Source organism: Bufo gargarizans, chromosome 3 (genome assembly GCF_014858855.1).
Source record: "Bufo gargarizans isolate SCDJY-AF-19 chromosome 3, ASM1485885v1, whole genome shotgun sequence".
Lineage (NCBI taxonomy): Eukaryota > Metazoa > Chordata > Amphibia > Anura > Bufonidae > Bufo > Bufo gargarizans.
The window spans coordinates 113645647-113672818 of NC_058082.1; the positions used below are offsets into that span (position 1 = coordinate 113645647).

The following is a 27172-nucleotide window of genomic DNA, read 5'->3' on the forward strand; positions in this document are numbered from 1 at the left end:
GTTACGAACACGGCGATACCTAATATGTCAACTTTTTTAATTTATTTTTTTATTTTATTTTTTACATTTAACACAATAAAAGCATTTGTGAAACAAAAAAAAAACGTTTTTAGTGTTTCCATAGTCTGAGAGTCATATTTTTTTTAAAAAAAATTTTGGGCGATTGTCTTAGGTACAAGCTCTTTTTATGGGATGAGGTGACTGTTAGATTGGTATTATTTTGGGGGAATATGCCTTTTTGATCGCTTGGTGATGCTCTTTTATCGCTGGTATGGAGGGAGGGTGACCCTTTGGATGGCGGGAGGCAGGGAAGCTAGGCTGCCCTGGTCCACCTTTACTTCTTGGGGGAGGTCGGGCGGTGAGGGAAACAGACACCGGTCTTGCTCCCCGGGTAGACAGAGAGGCAAGGCGACTCAGTTTTCCATACCTAAAAGGAAAAAATAAAAAATAACAAAAGGAAGCTGCCCTGCAAGCAGGGAGGTCTGCCTTCTACGACACTAAGCTAAAAACTGATAGCTTCTCCCCTGCCAGCTATACCCCCTCCAGCCCGGAGAGAGTATAACACTTTTCAGCCTAGGGTCGCCTCCTAGTGAAAGGCAGCAGCTATACCCACGGTCCTGTGTCCCCCAATTAACTAAGCGAGAAAGAGATTTTACAGGTGAGTCCACAAAAATCTCGTTTTAGTAAGGTGACCCCCCAAAAATTTTTGGGGCAGTTGTTGTGTTTTTTTTTGTTTTTGTTTTGTTTTTTGACGGTGTTCACTTGAGGGGTTAGGTCATGTGATATTTTTATAGAGCCGGTCAATAGGGACGCGGCGATACCTAATATGTTTACTTTATTGTTTTTACTTTTTTTTTCACTTAATTTTTTCCCACTCTGGGACTTCAACTTTTGGGGGTCTGATCCCCTTTGCAATGCAACACAATACTGCAACACAACAATTCATAACGTGAAGAATAGCTTCATGGGCACCTGCGTTGTACATCTCTGTGTGCAGAAATACAGGCTCTGTCTTGAGGTTGGATATGTCTGTATTATGTGCGCTGATCTTTGTTGTTTTGCAGGATGTCATTCAGTTGCATATCAGCTGCCCTTCTGATAAGGAGGAGAAATCCTGCAAAGATGGATCTGAGAAGGAGGAAAAAAATAAAGAGAAGGGGCCAAAGAAAATGTTGTCTAGAGGTTGGTGTTCATTTTACTGTGTAGACATGGAGAATGTGATGGAGCAGAATTTGATGGTCTTGGACGGGTAAGGCTCGTTTCACACTACTGTTCACATCTTCCGGCAGAGGAACAGTCTGCCAGAGTTCATAATATCCAGCATAGCCGGACAGGGTCGGAGCACCACCAGGCCCTATTGACTATAATGAGACCAGTCGAGTACCCGGCCTCTTTCGGGCATTAGTGCCGGGATTCAGCCAGACAAAAACCGGGGCTTGCAACTGTTCTTGTCCAGGTGAATACCAGCACTAATGCCGGATCCCCACTGGGTGCCATTATAGTCAATGGGCTTCGGTGGAGAAGGGCAGTATCCAGCTATGCCAGATACCACAAACTTCTTCAGCATGTTCCGCTGCTGGATCAACCTGCCGGAAGATTTTAACCCTTGTGTGAAACTAGTTTAAGGGCCCCGACACACACAAATTTGCTCTGGTTTTTTTGTTCACTAAAAAGTCACTATAGAAGCTTGCTGTTTTTTTTTTTTTTTCATACCGCATAGTTTTTATGGCATTTTTTAGTGTCTTTTTTTTCTCTGAACATAATTCTTTTTCAAACACTTGAATGGACCATGTTTCATATTTCCAGTAGACTTTCAGTTAAGATCTATAGCTGGTGTTTTTGCTACTGAAAAAAAGTTTACCAAAAATGCCACTAAGACTACAATTGCACATAAATGCCACGAACACCTTTGTAGTTTTCACACACCAGACGTTGATCACTGCAGCCAACTGGCCCATAGGACTAGTTTTTTTTTTTTTTTAACAAGATAAGTAAAATGCTGTAATAAAAATACTCAGGCAAAGTTTCCATAGCCTTTAAACACATTTTCTAGGGAAAAATTTAAGAGGACCTGTCACCGCTCCTGTTTTAATAGCTCCATGCATTCCCCTTTTAAAGGGAACCTGTCACCAGGATTTTGTGTACAGAGCTGAGGACATGGGTTCCTAGATCGCCGCTAGCACATCCGCAATACCCAGTCCCCATAGCCCTGTGTGCTTTTATTGTGTAAAAAAAACGATTTAATACATATGCAAATTAACCTGAAATGAGTCCTGTCCCTGACTCATCTCACGTACAGGACTCATTTCAGGTTAATTTGCATATGTATAAAATCGTTTTTTTTACACAATAAAAGCACACAGAGCTATGGGGACTGGGTATTGCGGATGTGCTAGCTGCCATCTAGCAACCCATGTCCTCAGCTCTGTACACAAAATCCTGGTGACAGGTTCCCTTTAATAACACTTCTGGAGCATCCATTCTTAGAACGCTGTGTAGTGCCATTCCTTTATTATTTCAACTGGAAGTTGTGAATTGCTAGCGGTCTGCAGTAAAGGTGCAGAGGGGTGGTAACCAGTTAGGGGGGGTGTACCTGCACAGACTAACAATGGCAGCAGTGACTGGATAGAGTGAGACTGTGTAGGTACACCCCCCTTCAATAGCTGCCATGGTAACCGATCGGAGCCCCAGCATTACACTGCTGGGGCTCCGATCGGAGGAGCAAGGGAGAGGGGATCCTGTGGAGGGGCGCACTGCTACTGGGGTGGGGGGGCCCTATGCGCCACCACTGGGGGGGGGGCGCACTGCGCCACCAATGTCTGATACTGCCGCTGCCGCCAATGTAAGGACAGGGGACAGGAGGAGGGGAGGAGCTATGGCCACTGCTCCACCAATGAAGCTTAATCCCACATTTATTCATATACAGGAGGCGGGAGCTGGCTGCAGTATCACATAGCCGGCTCCCGACCTCTATGAGCTGTAGCTGCGATCCGCGGCACCTGAGGAGTTAACTACCGCAGATCGCAGCTACAGCTCATAGAGGTCGGGAGCTATGTGATTCTGCAGCTCCCGCCTCCTGTATATGAATGAATGATAGATTAATCTTCATTGGTGGAGCAGTGGCCATAGCTCCTCCCCTCCTCCTGTCCCCTGTCCTTACATTGGCGGCAGCGGCAGGAGCAGCACAGGGGGAGGAGACACTGCTCCTTCTCCCCTGTGCTGCTAAGGGGAACACGGAGAGCGCTGTCAGCAGCGCGATCTGTGTTCCCCATACACTATCGGAATATCGGCAAAATAGATGCCGATACCGATAGTGTTCAAAATCCTGAATATCGGCCGATAATATCGGTAAATCCAATAATCGGTCGATCCCTAGTTATAATGGCTCGTTTTGTCTGGGGAGCAATCATTAGGAGAAACGAAATGGCCGCTGTCTTATCGGTACACACAAAACCTGTCCTAATCACACAAGAGGACAAGTTACTTCACCACCATAAGCTAAAGAGCTGCCTCGTCCTCCTCTCTGCTCTGCTTGTCAAGAATCATAATCTTGAATACAGGTGAATCTCTGTGGGAATGGAGATGATGAGGAGACATGAGAGGAGGGTGAGGTGTGGCTAATGAGCAGCAACACTTGTTTACAGTCTTCATTACTACAGTCTGTCCTGTCAGTCCTCTCTGTACTTCATGTCTCCTCATGAACTAAATTCCCCAGAGATTCAGCTGAAGTTCTTATCTGTAATCAGGATCATAATCCCTGACGAGTAGAGCAGAGAGGAGAATGAGGCAGCTCTTTACCTCAGTGTTGTGAAGGAACTTGTCCTCATGTGTGATCGGGACAGGTTTTGAGTGAACTCCTGGGACAGCGGCCATTTTGTTTCCCCTGATGAATGCTCCCCAGACAAAACTAGCCATTATAAATAATAAAAGGTATTTGAGAATATATTAATAATAAAGTAATATTTTAAGTAATTTAATTTTCTTAATTCCCAGAGAACCCCTTTAAGACCATGTTGACATTTCTGCTGGAGGCTCTCCCCTGCTGCAGATTTCATCAGATCTGGCAGAAGAGTGCTGCACACTGATGTGAATAATGCTTGAAGTGCAATCAATGCTGCTTATCAGCTTCTGTTTAACGGCTTGTATATGTACGGTAATTGCTTTAATGGTTTATTTCCCTCTTATTTGTGATAACTTTTATTTTTATCCTTACAGATTCTAGTCAAGAGTACACAGACTCTACAGGAATAGACGTACATGAATTTTTAGTAAACACACTGAAGAATAACCCAAGGTATATATTTTGCTTGCAATTTTATATTTCTATTTTCAGCATTGTCATAGATAATAAATCCCTGAAACATTTGATGTACTTTCTAGATTTTGGACAGGTGGGGTGATTTTGGCCCATACTGCTCATTAGAGCTCCTTGAAAAGAGCTCACAGAGCTCCTTATAATGTAGTGCCATACCCTGGGGCAGTGGTGCTGGTTTTAGTATGCGGAGATGGATGCTCACATAATGAAGGAGAGGATGCTTGGTCTCCTAAGAGCCAGTATTCAAAACGGAAGTGTCAGCTGCAAACCTGTTCTAATCGCTAGGAGCCACAGAGCTGTCAGCAGCGTGCAGCACGGACCCCGGCCAGTCTGTGCAGAATTATCTGGAGGAGGAAATAAAAACACTAATGAGGTATATTAGGAAAACTCTTCAGTAGAGGGACCCTGCTTTAAAGGGAACCTGTCATCAACTTTATGCTGCCCATACTAACGGCAGAGTAAAGTAGACAGGTGAATTGATTTCAGCTGTCTGTCATTTCTAAGTTAAAAGTAGGAGGTTGATGAGAACCAACATCATAATCATTGCAGACCGGGCCTGGAAAAGAGTCACGACCACCTGAGAAGAGTCATGGTTATTCATGATCTCCTGCTCTCCTCGCCCACCTGCTGATGATTGACAGGCTTCTACCTAGTTTTCTCACTTTCTCTCCAGGAGAGAACTGCCAATCATCAGCAGATGGGTGAGAGAGCAGGAGATTATGAATAACCAGGACTCTTCTCAAGTAGATTTCACTCTCTTTAAGGTCTTTGCTGTCATCAGTGAGGTCAGCATAAAGTTGACGACAGGTTCCCTTTAATATTGTTTTTGGCTTATGACAGCAGGTTCATTTAACGTGCTAGTGTCCTGCTTTCATTTTCCCAGAGATGGCCTAATGAGTATCTGTCAATATGATCAACCCTATTAAACCAGGCACACTGCATGGTAGGGTTGATCATGCTGATTAAAATAATATCTTGTTTATGTCTGGACGACGCAGCATTCCACAGACAACTGCATTTTTATTTATATGCTAATTAGCTAGCTCGAGAACTATGAGGGGCTGGCCAGACCCCTTAGAGCACCCCTGCAGCTTTAGCCACTCCCATCTTCCCCATTCCCTGAGAGATCCAGCCCTGATGAGGGGAGTGGCTAAGGCCCCAGGAGTGTTCACAAACTGGTGCTCTAAGGGCTCTGGTCGGCCCCTCAATGCTCTAATTAGCATATTCATAAAAATGCAGTTTTCTCTTGAACAGGGCATTATACAGACATAAACAAGGTATCATTTTAATTGGCATGATAAACCCTTCCAGGCAGTGTGTCTGGTTTAATAGGGTTGATCCTGCGGATATATGCTTTTTAAAAGGGTTGACCCACCTCGGACATTGATGGCATATCACTAGTATATGCCATCAATGTCATATAGGGGCTCCGCTCCCATCTAGAAAACAGGGACCCCTCCAATCGAAATTAAGAAGAGCACACCGCTCATGAGCGACGTGCTTACCATTCATCACTATGGGAGTTTCGAAAACTACCGAGTGAGTACACTCTGCTATTTTCGGTGAATGGAGAGCGCAACTGCACAATGCGTTCACCTCTCCATTTTCCACTCTGGGACTGCCAGAAATAGCAGATTTATCCCTCTCACCACCTTTTTGGGCTCCTGTTCTGTGGATCTGAGCCCTGCTTCTAGCTGACATTGATGGCAGATCCTAGTGACATGCTATCAATGTCCCAGATGGGCCAACACTTTTAATGTAATTTAGCCTAGTGTTTCTTAGTCTGTCACTTTAGTCCTCACAAATAGCACATTTTGTGGCTCTCTTCCCAGTTACACAGGTGGAGTATTTATTATTAGCATGGCTACATGCACTGGTAATGTTGGTGGTTATAGCAACTGTTCTTATGGAAGAAATTCTCAAAGCATGCTCTGCTGTGAATCCTAAGTACATATTTGAAAATTGGGTCACGATTTAGGCTAGATAGGACAGGCTTGCAAAATTTTTTGTTAGTCTTAAGTCCTTCAATTTCTTACTTATTTCACTGTGGCTTTTACCATAGTGACTTACAACTTGCATACAGACATAAAAATTAGGTTAACCCCTTTGAGTCTATGACCTGTAAAATTAAAGGGGTTATATAATCTCTATAATGACCCCTGTAATATCTGGGCCTCTCATATGGATTATACTTGGCCCGCTCCCCAGCTCTCACATTGCTTTTGAACTCCGCAGTGCCGCTGCATCGACCCGTCGCGTGGTTCAAAACACCCGGAGACGGCAAATAGCAGGCCGCAATTGGGACAAGCCTCCCTAGCGTCACCCACGATGCTAGGGAGGCCCATCCCCGTCTTATTCTGCGATTAGCTGCCCCGCAATATATATTTTTTCTTTTCAGTAATGCTTTTATTGTGTAGAAGTTAACAAAAATAAAAACCTATTTTGTATAGCCTCATCCGTAACAACTAACTTTATTAAAAAATATGACATGATTTACCCCATCAGGTGAATGCTGTAAAAATGGTACCAATAAAACTGTCACCACAAAAAACGAGCCCTCACACAAGACAATCACCAAAAAAGTTTAAAAAAATATGGCTCTCATGATTCCTCCCCCCCCCCCAAAAAAAATGTTAATGAAAAAAAAAAATACAATTGGTGTCTCTGTAATCATATTTACCAGCAGAATAAAGTTAACATTTTCATTTAAAAGCCATTTGGTGCTCCCTCCCTTCTTTGCCCTGCAGTGAATCCCATACAGCAGTTTATAACCAGACATGGGATGTTTCTGTAAACTATAGTATCAGGGTATTAATTATTGAGGTTTATTTGGCTGTTAACACTTATTTTATTACAGGAAAAAAAATATATTAAAATAGAAAATCTGCAAAAAAAAAACACATGACATTTTGAAATAATTTCACCTCCATTTTCCTTTAATTCTTGTGGACCACCTAAAGGGTTAACAAAGTTTGTAAAAGTTTATTCTAAGAAGTTACTTCAGAACTGAATTGGTACTTGAAGGCTATGTACACCTTTTGGGGGCAATTTTTTTTTGGTGCATTGTACTCATTATGTGCTAATAATCTTTTTTTCAATTGTTCTTTATTAGAAATATGTACAGAGCTGAGATTCCCTACTAGTAGGATCTGAATTTTCTATCTGCTCTGTCAGACAGGGAGCTGAGACAGGCTCCTTATCTCTGCTCTCAAAGCTTATAAACACTCATCAAAGCTCAATCCTTTTCTTACTGATAGTAATGTGGCTTAAATAAGTGTGTGACTTTTTAATAATTTAGAGGTACTGGTCATTACGGTAGATGACTGGCACAAAGTGAACGTTTTCAAATTTTGAAAATTGCATTTTTCCCCCCAAATTTTATGTAAATTTTGATATATTTTTTTTTTTATAAATACATTTACCTCAAACATGCAGTACAATCTGTCGTGGTGAAAACAGTCTCAGAAATGGTTAGTTAAGTAAAAGCATAGTAGCATAGCTTATAAGGCTGACAAGGAAGGCAAAAAAAACATGAGGTGGAAGCCAATTTTCCTCATTTTAGGAGAAAAAAAATTCCTTCCCAACTCCAATCAGGCAGTCAGAATAACTCCCTTGATCAGCATCCCCTCTCTAGTAGCTATAGCCTGTAATATTATTACCCTCCAGAAATACATCCAGGCCCCTCCTGAACTCTTTTTGTGAATTCACCATCACCACCTCCTCAGACAGAGAGTTCCATAGTCTCACTGCTCTTACGGTGCAGAATCCTCTTCTGTATTTGTGTAGAAACCTTCTTTCCTGTAGACGTAGATGCCCCCTCTTCACAGTCCTGTAGATAAATACAGTGAGGAACAGAAGTTCTCCCACTTAGAGATCATGGAGGGGTCTGAAATTCACATTGTATTCCCACTCTGAGAGACCGAATAAAAAAAAATTCAAGAAATTACATTGTATGATTTTTAAAGAATGTTTTTGTCTTGCACTGCTGAAACAGCAAGAATTCTGGCTCTCAAAGACCTGTTACCGTGCCTTTAAAAAGTCCACCTCTACTCCACTCATTAATGTAACTTAGTAACACCTGTCTGAGCTCTTTAAAGACACCTGTTCACCCCACAGTCAGTCAGACGCCAACTACTACCATGGGCAAGACCAAAGAGCTGTCAAAAGACACCAGAGACAAAATTGTGGACCTCCACAAGGCTGGAAATGGCTACGGGGCAATTGCCAAGCAGCTTGGTGAAAATAGATCAACTGTTGGAGCCATTGTTAGAAAATGGAAGAGGCTAAAGACAACTGTCAGTCTCCCTCGGACTGGGGCTCTATGCAAGATCTCACCTCGTGGGATATCACTGATGATAAGAAAGGTGAGGAATCAGGCCAGAAGTACTACAAGGGAGAAGCTGGTCAATGACCTGAAGACAGCTGGGATCACAGTTTCAAAGTTCACTGTCGGTAGAACACCATGCCGTCAGGGTTTCAAATCATGCATTGCACGTAAGGTTCCCCTGCTCAAGCCATCACATGTCCATGTCTGTCTTAAGTTTGCCAGTGATGATCTGGATGATCTAGAGGAGGCATGGGAGAAAGTCATGTGGTCAGATGAGACCAAAGTAGAACTTTTTGGTCTAAACTTTACTCGTCGTGTTTGGAGGAAAAAGAAGGATGAGTTGCATCCCAAGAACACCATCCCTACTGTGAAGCATGGGGGTGGTAACATCATGCTTTGGGGGGTGCTTTTCTGCAAAGGGGACAGGACGAATGCACTGTATTAAGGAAAGGATGAATGGGGCCATTTATTGTGAGATTTTTAGCAACAACCTCCTTCCCTCAGTCAGAGCATTGAAGATGGGTCGTGGCTGGGTCTTCCAACATGACAACGACCCGAAGCACACAGCCAGGATAACCAAGGAGTGGCTCCGTAAGAAGCATATCAAGGTTCTGGAGTGGCCTAGCCAGTCTCCAGACCTAAATCCAATAGAACATCTTTGGAGGGAGCTGAAACTCTGTGTTGCTCAGCGACAGCCCTGAAACCTGACAGATCTGGAGGAGATCTCTGTGGAGGAGTGGGCCAAAATCCTGGTTGCAGTGTGTGCAAACCTGGTCAAGAACTACAGGAAATATTTGACCTCTGTAATTGCAAACAAAGGCTTCTGTACCAAATATTAACACAGATTTTCTCAGGTGTTCAAATGTATATGTTCAGCAGTGCAAGACAAATAAATTCTTAAAAATGTGATTTACTGAATTTCAGAAAAAAAAATTTTGCACCTACAATGTGAATTTCAGACCCCTCCATGATTTCTAAGTGGGAGAACTTGCAAAATCGCAGGGTGTTCAAATACTTCTGTTCCTCACTGTAGATGATGGGAGAGATCACTGTACTGCCTCTGATATATTTATACATGGTTATTAGATCTCCCCTCAGTTTTTTCAAAACAAAATAACTAGTTTTAGTAAGCTTTCTTGGTACTGTAGTCCACCTATTCCAGTTATTACTTTAGTTGCCCTCCTACGAACCCTCTCCAGCTCTGCTATGTCTGCCTTGTTCGGAAATATTGAAGAGAATAAATAGGGCCCAATACTGACCCCTGTGGTACGCCACTAGTAATGGTGACTCAATCTGAGTGTGTACTGTTAATAACCACCCTCTGTTTTCTATCATTGAGCCGTTTACTTACCCACATAAAGACATTTTCTCCCAGTCCAAGCTTTCTTATTTTATGTACGGTACTAAACTTTTTGTGGGACAGCATCCAATGCTTTGGAAAAGTCAAGATATGACATTCATTGTCTCGCCGTGGTCAAGTATAGAACTTACCTCCTCCTAGAAACTGATTAAATTAGTTTGACGCTATTATGATACTCCGGTATTTGCTTATTTTCATTGAGCATTCCAAAGTTATTATTTCATACTTCAAAAATGTGGCCAGGTATCAGGCACTACTAATCAACTACATTACAGGGAGTGAAAGGGGAAGGAACCACTAATACCTTGCTATGCAATATGCATTGTTAAACAATGCCCACTGAAATGAGTCATGCCTGCCTTCATAGCAAGAGCTGCTTTTTGCAGTGCATGAGTTTAAGCAGTGGCCATAAGGGCTTGCACAGTGTCACCACTCCTCTGGAGGCATCTACCGCATGGCAGGGTCACTTCAGTTTGTTTGGGTTTTGTTCACATATTTTGCATTTCTACGTGGGGCATTTATCCTATAGCGTTATTTCTTGTCATATAACTGATGTAGAAGTCTTGTGTTTCTAACCTAAAGTTTTATTCCCTCAGGGACAGAATGATGCTGCTAAAATTAGAACAAGAAATCCTTGAATTTATTAATGACAATAGGTAAGTGCGATGCCATGATACCCCTCACCGCGTCTTTGGCGAGAATCGAGTCCTAATGTAAATATCAGGCGGCAGCCTGCATACACTTAGCATGTGATGTAGTGCGAATCCCAGAGGTTGAGGTATTTATATTTCTTGACCTATTTAGAAATAAACATCAAAGTGTAGATATTTTGTCTTCATCTGATGTTGCCAAATGAGATTGTTTAAATGGAGCATGTGAATACATTTTCCATTGACTTCTACATGGGTGCAGTCACAGTTCTCTTATGTTCTTTGTAGATGCTTTTTGCTCATAGCTCCAAAATCTTTAATCATGGTGTTTTAACGCCAGCTTCTCATATCCCCTTTCCTGTATTGGAAAATCTGTGTAAACAGAAACATCTTAGTGGCATTGTGTGCTCTGTTACCCCCCCCCCCCCCCCCTTTATTTTTATTTTTATATAGCTCTTTGGTCCATTCACAGACAGTTACAGGGCTTCTGTCATCAGGAACATGGTCGTTAAACTGGCTGGCTTTATACATGTGCCACTGTCAGCTAATGCTAATAGTCTTTGTCCATTCCTTCTATGTGCCTCCGTTTTTGTGAAAAATAAACTTTTGTATTATGCAAATGATTTTCTAGGAGCAATGGGGGTGTTGCCCCTACTCCTGGAGGCTCCATTCTCCCTTCTCTGGCCGAGCCCTCGTCATGTTGATTGACGGGGCCAAGCAGGAAGAGGTGACCATTGCCTGGCCCTGTCAATCAACATGAGGGTTTGGCCAGAGGAGGGAGACTGGAGCTTCTAGACGTTGGGGCTAATTTGCATAAAATAAAAAAAGTTCATTTTTTCACAAAAATGGAGGCACATAGAAAGAATGGACAAAGACTGTTAGCTCCAGCTGACATTAGCACACGTCTAAAGCCAGCCAGTTTAATAACCATGTTCTTGATGACCGAAGCCCTTTACACGAGGTCCACAGAAGTAAATAGCAGGTACGTTTTGGTGGGAAGGATGGACGTACTGATGATTACTGAAGAATAAGTTTGCGTTTGATATGTGGTTTGCCCCTTTTGTGCTAGAAGGGAGAAATTGGAGGTGAAACTATAGGTCCATTATTTGCCCTCCATAGCTGACATGGGGTAAATAGTTCTGTAAAAAGAATTTTGCCAGTCAGATAATTTGGCTAATGTTTCACATTTCACTCTTCTGATTTGTCAGATAAGTTATGGTGTTGGGCAGTGTTGTCCCGCCAGGTGAAATTCAGCTGACCTTCTAAATGTGCATTGCGGGTGTCCTGTTAAAACCAGATAGTAACACATCTTCTTTTTTCTAATCCGTTTTTATTTTCTGATTGCAGATATCTTTATTCTGTTTTCCAAACATGATTATGGGGGGTGGCCATCTTGCCCAAGCTGTTCTTAACAGCATTTAGAAAATTGCTTTACGGCAGCCCCGTGGTCCATAGACACAATGGACAGGAGGGACCTCATTGACTTCTATGGGAGAGTTTTCTAGGCATGCTCTGTGACCTGTGCAGAGGTCATTGTACGAGGAAAGAATAGATGAGCTTTGACAGTCACTTATTTTGAATGGTCGATCCTGTCTGATCTCTGTGTGTGTGTGTGTGTGTGTGTGTGTGTGTGTGTGTATATATATATATAATCATTACAATGCTGCCTATAATGAGGTAACTGCAGTGAAGTGATCTGTACAGAACAAGTTGTGCCTATTAATAGGGCTTAGTTGCCCATCTGATGACACATTCCCTTTAAATCTTACCTTTTTTATTTTCTTCTTGTCTTTAGCAATCAATTTAAGAAGTTTCCACAGATGACCTCATATCACAGGATGCTTTTGCACCGCGCTGCTGCCTACTTCGGCATGGATCATAATGTAGACCAAACAGGCAAAGCCGTGATCATTAATAAAACCAGTAACACTCGAATGTAAGTGACCAGTGCACATTGTAGCATAATGTGTTGAATTATTAGGTTTCAGAATTGTTGGGTGTTTCTGTAGTTTTTAGATTTTCTTCCTTGTAAAATCATTAGAGTAATCCATTTTTTTGTGAATTAAGAACTGTTATGTTTTGTTAGATTTTTGCTTCAAAAGATAATGGGGCACATTCATTAAGACCGCCAGTTTAGACGCCTCTCTTAATAAGCCCCTGCGCAGGCGGAGGATCGCCGAAGTTATGTAGAGATGTCTGCCTCTACATGACTTCGGTGTATCCAGTGCTGGATCCAAATGTAAGCTAGCTTTCTTGCAGTCTTATATTTAGACTATTTTCTACTCCTAAACCAGGCATAGAAAATGATGACTAAGACGAGCCTGCTGCCCCATCCCCTTCCCCACTCATGCCAGGTCTAAAAGAGGGCAACATGTCGTGTAACAGAATGTGCGCCACAAAAATGGTGTATATCTATTGTTAAATTACCTCCACCAATATGCAAAGATTAAAAGAGGCACTTCCAGCAACATTTTTATCACGTATTTAACAGCCTATATATGAATATTCAGTGTTTTGTTTATAGATTTTATAAACAATCTGTGAATGGTTTCCATGATATAATTTTTTACAGTCACTCCATTTAGTGTGCTTCCTGTCCTGGCTCTTTAAACCGATTCTTTGTTTGGACGTTTAGCATGGCAGACAGCTTCGCTGGTCCTGACCATACACTTCTACCAGAGAGGGAAGCGGGATGAGTGACTCAGAGCATTAAACATTACGCTGATAAGTGCAAGTCTCTTCTGCAGGCATCTTTATCTAGGCTTATCAAAAGACCAATAGAGCGTATGCTGTTATCCAAATTCTATACCTACTATTTTACTAGCAGATAATGTACCCTGACAATAGGTTATCCATCTGTATATAGAAAGCCATTTGTGATGACTTCAACAGTATTTTGTATTTAATTTTGAATGAATTGAAAGAGCCACAAGTTTGAGTAAAAGTATGAATATGCCTTTTTTGATGGAAGTATCCCTTTAAAATGACCTTGTCATATTAAATATACAGCATGTTAATACAGAGGGAGGAGCTAAGCAAATTGGGATAGGTTTTTATCTCTCAGATTATACTTTATAATGTTAGCATGCATATAGAAAATACTGTTACTAAATGATACATTTCCTGTTATACAAATTATTTTTGCACAAAACAATATATTTCCGTATATGTAGCTCATTCTTCTCTTTTATGTGCTGTCCATTAATAAAGCATGTTGCACTTGACAAGTTGCAAATATACTTGATTAACCCGTGATACGTCATGTCTGGCCGTGACTTAAGGACCAGTGACGTACATGTACGTCCTGCTGATCGGGCGGGTGCAGGAGCTGCGCCCACCCGTTCAGCGGCAATGACCAGGCAGTCACTGACAGCCGGGTCCCTGCTTCATATGCCGGCATCGGTGAAAACACTGATGCCGGAGCATTAACCCTCGCACTGATGCCGGAGCATTAACCCTCGCACTCGCAAAAAATAAAGAGAAAGAAAAAGTCTTACAAAAAAATAAAATGTTTTAAGTTATAAAAAATTTATAAAAATCGTCCTTTTCCCAAAATGAAGTAAAAATGTTTTGTAAAAAATAGGGAAACAAAGAAAAGTAGACACATTAGGTATCGCCGCCTCCGTATCGACCTGCTCTCTAAAAATATCACATGACCTAACCCCTCAGTTGAACACCGTCAAAAATTTTAAAAAAAATGTGCTAAAAAAAACTTTTTTGTCACCTTACATCACTAAAAGTGCAACACCAAGCAATCAAAAAGGCGTATGCCCCCCAAAATAGTACCAATATAACCGTCACCTCATTCCGCAAAAAATTAGCCCCTATCTAAGACAATCGCCCAAAAAATGAAAAAAACTATGGCTCTCAGAATATGGAGACACTAAAACATCATTTTTTTTGGTTAAAAAAATGCTATTGTGTAAAACTAAAGTAAATAAAAAAAAAGTAGACATATTTGGTATTGCCACGTCCGTAACGACCTGCTCTGTAAAAAAATATCACATGACCTAACCCTTCAGGTGAACACTATCAAAAAATAAAATAAACTGTGTCAAAAGACATTTTTTGTGACCTTACATCACAAAAAGTGTAATAGCAAGCGATCAAAAAGTCATATGCACCCCAAAATAGTGCCAAACAGGCTGAAGTGTATTACAGTGTGTAATACACTTACAGCCAATGCATCACAATACAGAAGTATTGTAATGCATTGTAAAGGGGATCAGACCCCAGAAGTTGAAGTCCCAGCATGGGACCAAAAAAGTGTTTTCTATAATAAAAAAAAAATTGTTTCAAGCAAGCAAAAAAAAAAAAAAAAAAAAGCCCTTTTCCCCAAATAAAACACACAAAATTGTAAAAATAAATAGAAAAACAGACCTATTTGGTATCGCTGCGTCTGAAATGACCACCTCTCCTAACCCCTCAGGTGAACACCGTCAATAAAATAAAATCAGCTAAAAAAAACTTTTTTTTCTCGCCCACTTTCCTTGGGGGACACAGACCTTGGGTATAGCTCAGCTCCCTAGGAGGCGTGACACTAAGTAAAACTGTTAAGCCCCTCCTCCATCAGCTATACCCTCAGCCTGGAGATAGAGGCTACCAGTTTTAGCTTAGTGTCCAAGGAGGCAAGACACCCCCTGCTACTGCAGGGCTGTTTTCTCCTTGTTGTTTTAATTTTTCTCTAATTTTGTTATTTTATTTTTGTTTTTTCCTAGGGATACCAGAGACGCATTGGACCTCTCTGCTCTCCCGGGGTTGAGCTGCGCCAGTGCCAACTTATTTGCACTGCTGCCTCCCCCACAGAAGCAATAGGAGGATCTGGGCAGCACTGGCTCCCCTACATCCCGCCAGCTAGGGGGTCGCCCGCACGCCTAAGCCCCTCTTCCAGCTTCCTGCCACTGCGGTGCCAGTGGCTGAAGGGGCGACCCTGCTGGAAGGAACTGAGGGTGAAGACAGGTAAGATGGCTTTTCCAGCCCATACCCTGTCCCTATTTGCACTGGGTTTGGGGGGGCACCCGTGGTCGTCATTTGAGCGCTCTGTAGATCTCCCCATCTGCGGCTGCTTCCGCTCCCCAATGGCTGATTGTACCCCCACGCTGTTTATAGGGCCCGGATTACTCTCCTGACATCCTTCTCCCTCCCCGCCGCCGCCGCTCCGTGCGTGATCGGGGGGCGGGGCTTAGGCCCGACATCGGCGGTTCGGGCTCGGCGGGGGACATTGTGACAGAGGAGGCTCGGTGAGGTCACCCACCTGCATATCGCCGCGCACTTGGGCCTGCGGGCCTTATTCTACGGACAAAGGTTTTCGTTTCTTCACGCTCCTGCATAAGCCTGAGAGTCACGGCAGCAGGGGGCGTGCTCTTTTTCGCGCGCGCGCGCGTCATTGGGGGCGGAGTTACGTTCTCCTTCACAGGAGACATTCAAACGTGTAGGGGGCGGAGCTTCTTCCCGCGCCTCTGCTGAGGTTTTTGCCGCGCTTCCTCACTCCGTTCTGGAAGCTGAGCCACGTGGGAGACTCCTGGTGCATAGATTGCGTTTCTGGGACGCACGCTCTCTGCTGTTGCTGCCTTTCTGCAGCTGTTGATCTGGACTTCACTCCTGACGTTCTTCTGACACTGGTAGGACAGTTAACCCTCTCCTAACCCTCCTGGTCATAGCTGCTGCAACCCCTTGTGGTCTCTGTATCAGGGTACGACCACTTTTTCAACATGTCAGATCCCACGGGTGCCCCCAAACCCTGGTACCATGCCTGTACCGCCTGCAAGGAACTTTTTCCGCGTGGGCAATCTGAGCCGCATTGCCTTGCATGTCAGGCCCCGGTGCAGGGCCCGCTTCCCGCTGCGCCCCCCGTTGCCTCTGATCCCCCTGACTGGGCTAAGTCTCTGTCTCAGGCGGTGGCGAGCCTTACGCACGTAGTGGGCCGTCTCGTGGATAGACCGCCGCTCCCGCAGGCTGCCGAAATCCCTGTCGCGCCCGCTGGGAATTCCGTTTCTGCCGCCCCCACTGATTCCCTGCCTCCCAGTGAATCTTCCAGGGCCCGGCATACTCAGAAACGTCCAAGGGTTGAGCGCACATCTTCTCCGGATGTTTCGCTCTCTCCGCCATGCGTGCAAGCTCAGTCAAGCCTATCCTCTCAAAGGGATACGCCTTCTGAGGGAGAACTGGCGGATTCGGACGTGGACATGGACTCAGAGCTTCCGTCAAAATTGTCATCCGCGGTGGGGCATCTTATCACTAGCATTCGCGATACCTTTCAGATACATGATGATCCCCCCAGCTCTGAGCAGGCCGGCGTGTCCTTTCTCCGGCCCAGACAGGCCTCCAAGGTTTTTCCCATACATGCCGATTTTTCTTCTGTGGTATCCAAGGCTTGGACCCGGCCTAACGCCCGCTTTATTACACCTAAAAAGCTGGACATTTGCTATCCCTTTCCAGCGGATTCTGTGACCACGTGGACATCCCCGCCCAAGGTTGATCCTCCCGTGGCTCGCCTGTCCAAGAGCACTGCTATTCCTGTACAGGACGGATCTTCCCTCCAGTCTGCTGAGGACCGTCGTACGGAATCCCTCTCTAAGGCCATATTCACTGCCTCTGGTTCGGCCCTTAGACCGGTCTTTGCCTCCGCCTGGGTTGGTAAAGCGGTCTCTGAATGGGGTTTGCAACTGGAGCAGGAGTTGGGGTCGGACGTCCCTGTTCAGGACCTCCGTTCCTTAGCCCAGCTAATTATCCAGGCCGGAAAATTTATCTGTGAGGCCTCCCTTGATGCGGGTGCCCTCATTGCCCGTTCCTCGGCCCTGGCGGTTTCTGTCAGGAGGGAACTCTGGCTGAAGGTTTGGGCGGCGGACGCCGCTTCCAAACGCTCTTTGGCCGGCCTACCATTCACGGGTTCCCGCTTGTTCGGGACCCGTCTGGACGAACTTATATCAGAGGCCACGGGTGGGAAGAGTACTCACCTCCCCCAGTCCAGGCCAAAGGGCGCCCCCCGTGGTCGCGCCGGTTCGTCCCGGTTTCGGTCCTTTCGTAAGCCCACCGGGTCTAGACCAGCGGCCGGTTCTTCTTCCTCTGGCCCAGCCCAGGATAGACGCAGGAAGCCGTTCTTTCGGGCGCAACCTACCTGGCGCAAGGCCCAGCCTGCGCGGGCTTCCACAGGCCAGCAGCCCTCTGCCTGAAGGTGCGCCCCCACCCACCCGGGTGGGGGGCCGCCTTCTCCTGTTCAGGAACGTTTGGCGGGCCCACATCTCAGACGCATGGGCGCTCGAGGTTGTATCTTGCGGGTACAAGATCGAATTTGCGTCCATTCCGCCAGACCGTTTCTTCCGTTCCCGTCCGCCGCGGGATCCCGGACGAGCGGCCGCCTTTCTCGCGGCCATTCGCTCGCTAATAGACAAGGGTGTCGTCGCCCCTGTGCCTCCGACGGAAGGGTTCAGGGGGTTCTATTCGAACCTCTTTGTGGTCCCCAAGAAGGAAGGCTCGGTGCGGCCGATCTTGGACCTAAAGCGCCTGAACCGTTTTCTCCGTCTGCAGAGATTCCGGATGGAGTCTCTCCGGTCCGCAGTGGCTTCCCTGGAAAAGGGGGATTTCATGGCCTCAATCGACGTTCAGGATGCATACCTCCACGTTCCGGTTGCTCCATGTCATCACCGCTTCCTGCGCTTCGCGGTGGGGGACGATCACTTCCAATTCGTCGCCCTTCCCTTTGGTCTGGCAACGGCTCCTCGGGTGTTCACCAAGGTCCGGGCCCTGTCTTGGCTCTTCTACGTTCAAGAAGTGTTTTTCTTCTTCCGTACTTGGACGACATCTTGGTCAAGGCACCCTCCTTTTCTCAGGCATCCGGCAGCGTGGATCTCACTCTGGAGACCCTGACGCGTTTTGGTTGGATTATCAATCACCCCAAGTCTTCCCTTACCCCCTCCAGACGGCTGATCTTCCTGGGGATGCTCCTGGATACGGAACTGGCGGAGGTCCGCCTTCCATCGGACAAGCGTCTGGCCCTTCGCGGGTCGGTTCGCAGTCTTCTCCGTCTTCACCGTCCTTCCCTCAGATCCAGCATGCGGTTGCTGGGAAAGATGGTTGCCTGTTTCGAAGCGGTGCCTTTCGCACAGTTCCGATCCCGCACTTTTCAGAGGGCGATTCTGTCGGCCTGGGACAAATCACTGAGGAGTCTGGACAGGACCTTCCTTCTGCCTCCCCTGGCTCGGGCTTCCCTCAGCTGGTGGTTGCATATCCCTCTGAGGGGGAGGTCCTTCCTTCCACTGAACTGGCTGGTGATTACCACCGATGCCAGCTTACGGGGGTGGGGGGGGGGGGGGGGGTTTCCCTCCCCGATCCGTCCAGGGCGTTTGGTCTCTATCGGAGTCCAGACTTCCAATCAACATTCTGGAACTGAGGGCAGTTCTTTTGTCCCTCAGACACTGGACCCATCTACTGAAGGGCCACCCTGTTCAGATCCAATCGGACAATGCCACGGCTGTGGCGTACATAAACCATCAGGGAGGCACCCGCAGCGCTGCGGCGATGCAAGAGGTGTCCCTCATTCTCCTCTGGGCGGAGACGCACGTGCCAGCCTTGTCTGCGATTTACATCCCGGGGGTAGACAACTGGGCGGCGGATTTCCTCAGCCGGTCCACCATCGACCCGGGAGAATGGTCTCTGCACCCAGAGGTGTTCGAGGCCCTTTGTCTTCGCTGGGGTCGCCCCGACGTGGACCTCATGGCCTCCAAATTCAACCACAAGGTTCCCCTATACCTGGCCAGGGCACGGGACCCGCAGGCATACGGCGCCGACGCGCTCGTCCTTCCGTGGCGCGAATTCTCCCTTCTGTACGTCTTTCCTCCTCTCCCCCTTCTGCCACGGGTTCTTCGGAGGATCGCGGCAGAGGGCGTTCCCGCGATTCTAATCGCCCCGGATTGGCCCCGTCGGTCCTGGTACGCCGACCTAATGTTGCTGTTGGCAGACGCACCGTGGCCACTGCCCTCCAGGGAAGACCTTCTCTCTCAGGGTCCGATCTTCCACGAGCATTTAAGCTCGCTACGTTTGACGGCGTGGCTGTTGAGACCGCCGTCTTAACGCGACGGGGTTTCTCCGCGGACGTAGTCCGCACCATGATCCGTGCTCGTAAGCCCGTGTCCTCTAGAATCTACTATCGGGTTTGGAGGTCCTATTTGGGATTTTGTGAGTCCCGGAGCATCCCACCTCTCCGGTTTTCTCTTCCCACGATCCTGTCCTTCCTCCAGTCGAGTCTGGACCTTGGGCTGGGCCTCAGTTCTCTGAAGGGACAGACTTCGGTGCTGTCTATTCTTCTCCAGCGTCCCTTGGCCCCTCTAGGGCCGATTAAGACCTTTTTGCAAGGGGTGGCTCACTCTGTTCCGCCGTACCGCCCTCCGGTTCCTTCCTGGGACCTGAATGTGGTGCTCTCGGCGCTCCAATCTGCCCCCTTCGAGCCTTTGCGGGAGGTCTCCCTTCGTCTTCTGTCCTGCAAGGTCATCTTTCTTGTGGCCATCACGTCTCTCCGACGGGTGTCGGAGTTAGCGGCTCTTTCTTGCTCCGAACCTTTCCTGATCTTCCACCAGGATAAGGTTGTGCTTCGGCCTGTCCCGTCCTTCCTGCCAAAGGTGGTCTCCGCCTTTCACATCAATGAGGACATCGTCCTTCCGTCGCTCTGTCCCTCTCCTTCCCACCCCAGAGAACGGGAACTGCACCGTCTGGATGTGGTCAGGGCGTTGAGGATTTACTTGGAGGTCACCGGATCCTTTCGGCGCACGGATTCCCTGTTTGTGGTTCCGGAGGGTTCGCGCAAGGGTTTGGCGGTCTCCAAGGTGGCCATTGCCCGTTTCATTAAACTGGCGGTGTCTGAGGCTTATCGAGCCAAGGGCAGGGCTCCGCCTTTCGGCGTCACTGCTCATTCCACCAGAGCAGTCGGAGCCTCCTGGGCGCAGAGGCATCGGGCCTCGGCTGAGCAGTTGTGCAAAGCAGCCACTTGGTCCTCTCTGCACACTTTCACCAGGTTCTATAGAGTGCATACGCATGCATCAGCAGATGCTGCTTTGGGCCGCCTGGTCTTGCAGGCTGCGGTTTCCTGATGCTCAGGTGGTGTTCTGCCTTGGGTTGTGGTCCCTCCCTTCTTGGACTGCTCTTGAACGTCCCAAGGTCTGTGTCCCCCAAGGAAAGTGGGCGAGAAAAGGAGATTTTTGTATAACTTACCAGTTAAATCTCTTTCTCGCTCTTCCTTGGGGGACACAGCACCCACCCTTCTGTGTTTTGGTTATAGGGTTCTGGTCTGGCGCCCCGTTGGGTTGCTGGCTGTTGTTTACGTTGTTGGTTGTTATCCTTTCACTACTTGGACACGCAACTGGTAGCCTCTATCTCCAGGCTGAGGGTATAGCTGATGGAGGAGGGGCTTAACAGTTTTACTTAGTGTCACGCCTCCTAGGGAGCTGAGCTATACCCAAGGTCTGTGTCCCCCAAGGAAGAGCGAGAAAGAGATTTAACTGGTAAGTTATACAAAAATCTCCTTTTTTGTCACCTTACACCACTTAAAGTGCAAACACCAAGCGATCAAAAAGGCGTATGCCCCAAAATAGTACCAATCTAACCATCATCTCATCCCGCAAAAATGATACCCTACATAAGACAGTCGCCCAAAAAATTAAAAAAAAGCTATGGCTTTCAGAATATGGAGACACTAAAAAATCATAAAAAAAAACAAAAAACTTTATTAAGTAAAACTGAATCAAACAACCAAAAAAAAGTTATATTTGGTATTGTCGCGTCTGTAACAACCTGGTCTATAAAAATACCATGATCTAACCTGTTAGATGAACACTGTAAATGATAAAAAATAAAAACTGTGCCAAAACAGCTATTTTTTTGTTACCTTGACTCACAAAAAGTGTAATATTGAGCAACCAAAAATCCTATTTACCCTAAAATAGTACCAAAAAAACTGCCACCTTATCCCGTGGTTTCCAAAATGGGGTCTTATTTTGGAGTTTCTACTGTAGGGGTGCATCAGAGGGTCTTCAAATGTGACATGGCAACTTAAAATTATCCCAGTAAAATCTGCCCTCCAAAAACCATATTGCGTTCTTTTCCTTCTGCACAATACAGTGTGCCTGTACAGCAGTTTACGACCACTTTTCAGGTTTCTGTAAACTACAGAATCGGGGCAATAAATATTGAGTTTTGTTTGGCTGTTAACCCTTGCTTTGTTACTGGAAAAAATGGATTATGGAAAATCTGCCACAAAAGTGAAATTCTGAAATTTCATCTACATTTTCCTTTAATTTTTGTGGAACACCTAAAGGGTTACCAAAGTTTGTAAAATCAGTTTTAAATACCTCGAGGGGTGTATTTTCCAAAATGGGGTAACTTTTTTGGAGTTTCTACTATAGGGGTGCATCAGGGGGTCTTCAGATGTGACATGGCAACTTAAATTATCCCAGTGAAATCCACCCTCCAAAAACCATATGGTGTTCCTTTCCTTCTGCGCCCTGCGGTGTGGTCGTACAGAAGTTTACGACCACATATGGGGTGTTTCTGTAAACTACAGAATCAGGGCAATAAATATTGAGTTTTGTTTGGCTGTTTTTAAAATCCGTTTTGAATACCTTGGGGGTGTAGTTTCTAAAAATAGGGTAATTTTTGGGTGGTTTCTATTATGTAAGCATCACAAAGTGACTTCAGACCTAATGGGTTTTGGAATGTTTCTGAAAATTTTCAAGATTTGCTTCTAAACTTCTAAGCCTTCTAACGTCCCCAAAAAATAAAAAGGCATTTGCAAAATGATCCTAACATGTAGACTTATGTGAAATGTAAAGTACTAACCATTATATGAGGTATCACTATCTGTATTAAAAGCAAAGAAATTAAAATTTGGAAAGTTGAACATTTTTCCCTTTGTTTTGTAAATTTTATTTTTTTCTAAAAATGAAAAATATTGTCTGAAATTTACCACTATCATGAAGTACTATGTGTCACGAGAAAAAATTCTCAGAATGGCTTGGATAAGTAAAAGTGTTCTAAAGTTATTTCCACATAAAGTGACACTTCAAATTTCCCAAAAAACGGCCTGATCCTTATTGTGAAAAATTGCAGGATCCTGAAGGGGTTAAAAATATCCTATTTTGTGCTTTCAGCGCCTATGAAAATCATGTTTACAGGTTATAAACTAAACCGCGCGTAGTCTGATCCTGCAGAGCTGAGCCTCTCCCTTCCATCTGTCAGTTCTTCTACTGTCAGTAGTTTAGCAAGCAGTACCAGAATCGGACAACACAGCCTTTGTATGTTGTGTGTTAGGGAACACAGAGCAGCACTGACATGGCAAAAAAAAAACATGTTGACATGCATCCACAGTGGGTTGTAAACTGATACAGTGGCGGCATGGTTTTTGCTGTCTGGTTCTGCTACAGTATGGTTTTTGGCCCCTCTTTCATATATGTGTAGGTGTAGTTTAGGTATGTAGGGGAAGCGCATGCGCAAAAAATGGTGGGCGTTTGTTTTGTTAAAATATGATTTGGAGACTTCATTGTCTTATAAATGCATTTAAATGATTAATATTAATAGGGAGACATACACTTTAAAACATACCTGTCTTTTCAGGTAATTTTTCAGAATAAGCTGACATGTGGGTCTACATGAGACATAGCAACATGACTTTTATCTGGCATTTGTAGTGCTTTTCCCTCTGCAGGCTGTTTATTATTTTTAGTTGTCTCTGAGCTAGTTGGTGGAGACTGTCTGGTATGATGCCACCCACAGAAAGCAGGATACACATGGAGAGCAGATTCTCCCACTCACTGAGAAACCACTATATAGGACATGGAAAAGTACTGAACAGTATAGATGTGAATAAAACACTATTAGTTGCTGCAGCATCTGTGCCTGTGTCTCCCTCATTGCCCCTCACTCTTCTTCTCCCTCCCCTCTCCATAGTCTTCTATAGCACCTTTTACTCTGATATTTTAGTGAGCTGGCAGTCCATTTCTGTCTCTTGAGACAAATTTAAACCCAGAATTCCAAGTTAAATGGACCCTGTGTACTCATCTCACTTGTCCATGTGAATCAAGGAGAGCGAGGGGATGACAGAGGAGGATGGAGAAGCAAGGTTGTATAGAGTGACTTCAGCCCACCCGTGTACTTAGGCCTCGTTCACATCACCGTTTCTCCTTTCTGTTCTCCGGCTCTGTTGAGCATTCAGGACTTTCGTCTCCGCTCAAAAATCATGTTCTGAGCAGACACCGAATGGACCCCATTAAGTCTATGGGGTCTTTAGGCTCAGTTACGCTCAATTAGGTGCTCAATTAGGTCTCAGTTATCTGCAAAATCCATCCTTTCCGTTCTCCGGCTCCTCAATGGAGCCGGAGAACTGAAAGGAGAAACGGTTATGTGAACGAGGCCTTAGCTGCTCATTTGTATATGGATTAAAAATACTTTTCTAGAATGAGACAGTGGATCACTAGGTGAAAAGCATCATTACATTCTGCTGAGCTACAAGTCGCTTAAAAGTGAATTTCCTGCTCACAGTTTCCCTTTAATGTTTATTTCAGAGGGGGGAGAGCTGATAAGTGGACAAAAGGGTACTTTTCTCTGATAAGATATATTATAAAGTTTCTTATATTCACTTGTATTATTGATGTATGAAGAGTTTGTTAAATACAGTGACTTTTTGGTTATTCCCATCTTCATTGTAAATTCAGCATGTCTATACTGGCAGTAAATATGGAGCACTACAAAGGACTCCTTTCACCTTTTTGTTTTACTTGTGTTGTTAGCATAGTTATATGAACTTTTTTTTTTTTTATCAGACCTGAACAAAGGTTCTCAGAGCACATCAAAGATGAAAAGAGCTGCGAATTTCAACAAAGGTTCATCCTAAAGCGGGATGATGCTAGCATGGACCGTGATGATAATCAGGTAGAACGGCTGCCTATATGTGCTAATGCTCTAAGTTTGTGTTCTTCTTGGTGGGAATACCTAACATTACATCTTTAACCAAACAATACCCAGAGCCCCTTATTTATTAATTGCTTTCCTTTTGGAAATGCTGAAATAAAAACACTAAAGGATTGAATTGCCCTACAAATTAAATATCTCTGAGATTGTAACATGCCGTCTATATAGTAAAACAGTACTTGGTACACTACAAATCTGCTCTAGTAAGGAGCTTGGTAAGAATAGGTTGGAAACAATTGTGTTTGGACCAATAATTGTGAATCTCTTGCGGCTTATTGTGGCTGGTTTTATAGAAAATGAGACCATGGGAAAATAGAAAATAGCTCTTCCCCCTGTTAGGATACAGACCAGAGCAGACTTCATGATTGCTGGAGCTGTCAGTGGGGAAAAATGTTTTAGAAAAAAATAAATGTCCTATTCTCTCAAGTTACTTCTGTGGTTCTTCTCCTTGGAGCAGAGGCTATGTAATGAGGTCCAGTGTGCCACCCTGTAAAACTAGCCCTGGAACTCGTTGGCTGACAGTTACTAATATGAGTGAACCTAGATTCTGTTGAAAATTGCGCCAAAATGGGGTACAGTCTGTTGCACCTAGATTTAGAGAAATGAAATAATCAGTGTATAGATTGACAAGGGAGCATGGCCTAATGGGCAATGTTTTGCTCCACAGTTCTGGTGTGAAATTTTGTCTCAAACTAAGGGTTATTTATTTAGAGCGGTGTTTTAGACGCTGGTCTTAATAACCCCTGTTCCTAGCGCTGGCCTCAACATAACTTTGGCACATCCAGCGCCAGTCTAAATGTAAGCCAGCCTTCTAAAACAGGCATAGAAAATGATAAGTGAGACAGGTCTGCTGGCCCGTCCCTATCCCCGCACACGCCACGTGGGGAAAATTCACATATCGCTGCATTCCATTACATGATAATTTCTGAAATTCAAACAATTTTAAAGGAATCTAGACTATAATCATTCTGTCTAGTATGCATTTAAGTTTATGCCATCTATACGATTAGTAAATCTGCCCCAGTGCATCTGATTTGATGTTGTTTCATTTTTTGGTTCTTTCTTCAACTGTTTTAGTTTGTTGTATTCATATTTTAAAGATCAGAGTTCCTTTACAAGATGGCAGAAGGAGTAAGTCCATAGAAGAGAGAGAAGAGGAATACCAGAGAGTACGGGAAAGGATTTTTGCAAGAGAGGTAACTATCTTTTAAATTAGTTTGCCATATTCACTTTTGAGTTTTGACGCTTCAGTCCAGAGCACCTGCTGCCCTTTTTCTACTCCCCAATGTTTTGATGCATATTTGAGTCACTTGGCCTCATTTGTGGCTTTTTGGCTGCAATTCTTGCATGAAGACCACTCCAAGTAGATGGGTGTACCTGTGTCTCTGTGGTTTCTGCCTCTTCGTAGCTTATGGCACTGCTGGACATCTTCCGATTTCTGAGGGAAGTGAGCATGAGGTGTCTCATCTGCTGCATTAAGTTTCCTTGGCTGACTGTGTCTTTGGTCCTCAATATTGCCCATTTCTTCGTGCTTCTTCGATGGAGATTGAAAAGCACATCTTACCGCCTGCCTGGCCTACGAGTTACGCATATTGTCATCTGCATTGTCGTAATGAAGCATTACGTGGTGCCCTTTTGAAATCGGTTGATCTACTGAATAATGCTCAGCTAAGCTAGCTAGTTCAGAGAGAGTCCCTCCTTGTCGTGTTGCTCCACTCTGGTTATTAGAGGCCCTAAGCATGTAACTCTATTATAATAATAAATGAAAAACTTTATCTTAAATAGTTGTGGTATGGGAACCTTATGAAGCAAGTCTTACATGATCATAATGCAGGTTGTGAGCCCCGACCAAACCTTGAGTTTCATGACGCCAACTGACAGCATCATAAATCTTTATTATGTTAGTTCCGGTTGTTGGATGTCCAGTTGGGTCACAATTTATGACTAGAGATGGGCGAATTTCATATTTTGAAATTCGTTCACACTTCGTTTACTGGTAAAAGGTGAATTGCGTTATGGATTCCGTTACCACGGACCATAGCACAATTCTATGACGGAATGCATAATAGAAGTCTTTGGTATGCATAACGGATCCGTCATAGAATTGCATTATGGTCCGTGGTAACAGAATCACAATGTGCTCATTTCAAATTGGCTATAAATGGAACCTGTCTCTCTGGTTTAGGGAGCCTGTCTCTCTGGTTTAGGGCTACTAAACCTCCAGCGTGTTTTTATGCACCTTGGTTTAGCTTTCTAAAGATGTCTCTCCAGACTTTTGAGCATTATTTAGTTAAAGAACTCTTATTTCTCAAGATTACCCCAGGACATGAGTCCAGTGGCTTCATATACATTTGTGCAGGTGACTGTTGGTTGTGATCGGCATCTCAAGAGAGATAAATGGCACCTTCATGAGGACACATCGGTGGTTTAGTAGCCCCAAACTTAGTTTCCTTTAATAACCGTAAAAGGGTTTTTTCCAGATTTTATCTTAATGATTTATCCTCAGGATACATTATAAAAATTAGATCAAGGGGGGGTCTGATCCCCAGTAATCCCACCAATCAGTT

General features: G+C 44.8%; 1 protein-coding gene across 4 annotated transcripts in view; it reads left to right on the forward strand.

The window, feature by feature from the left end:
• The window catches only part of R3HDM2 (R3H domain containing 2), a 150463-nt gene that overhangs the window by 85950 nt on the left and 37341 nt on the right, over positions 1-27172 (forward strand). For all 4 annotated transcript variants that reach the window (XM_044286490.1, XM_044286493.1, XM_044286491.1 and 1 more), the window contains 6 exons: positions 1065-1182; positions 4216-4294; positions 10599-10658; positions 12448-12588; positions 24458-24566; positions 25706-25801. In XM_044286490.1, coding sequence (XP_044142425.1) covers positions 1065-1182; positions 4216-4294; positions 10599-10658; positions 12448-12588; positions 24458-24566; positions 25706-25801 — 603 coding nt within the window. The remainder of the gene's footprint in view (positions 1-1064; positions 1183-4215; positions 4295-10598; positions 10659-12447; positions 12589-24457; positions 24567-25705; positions 25802-27172) is intronic.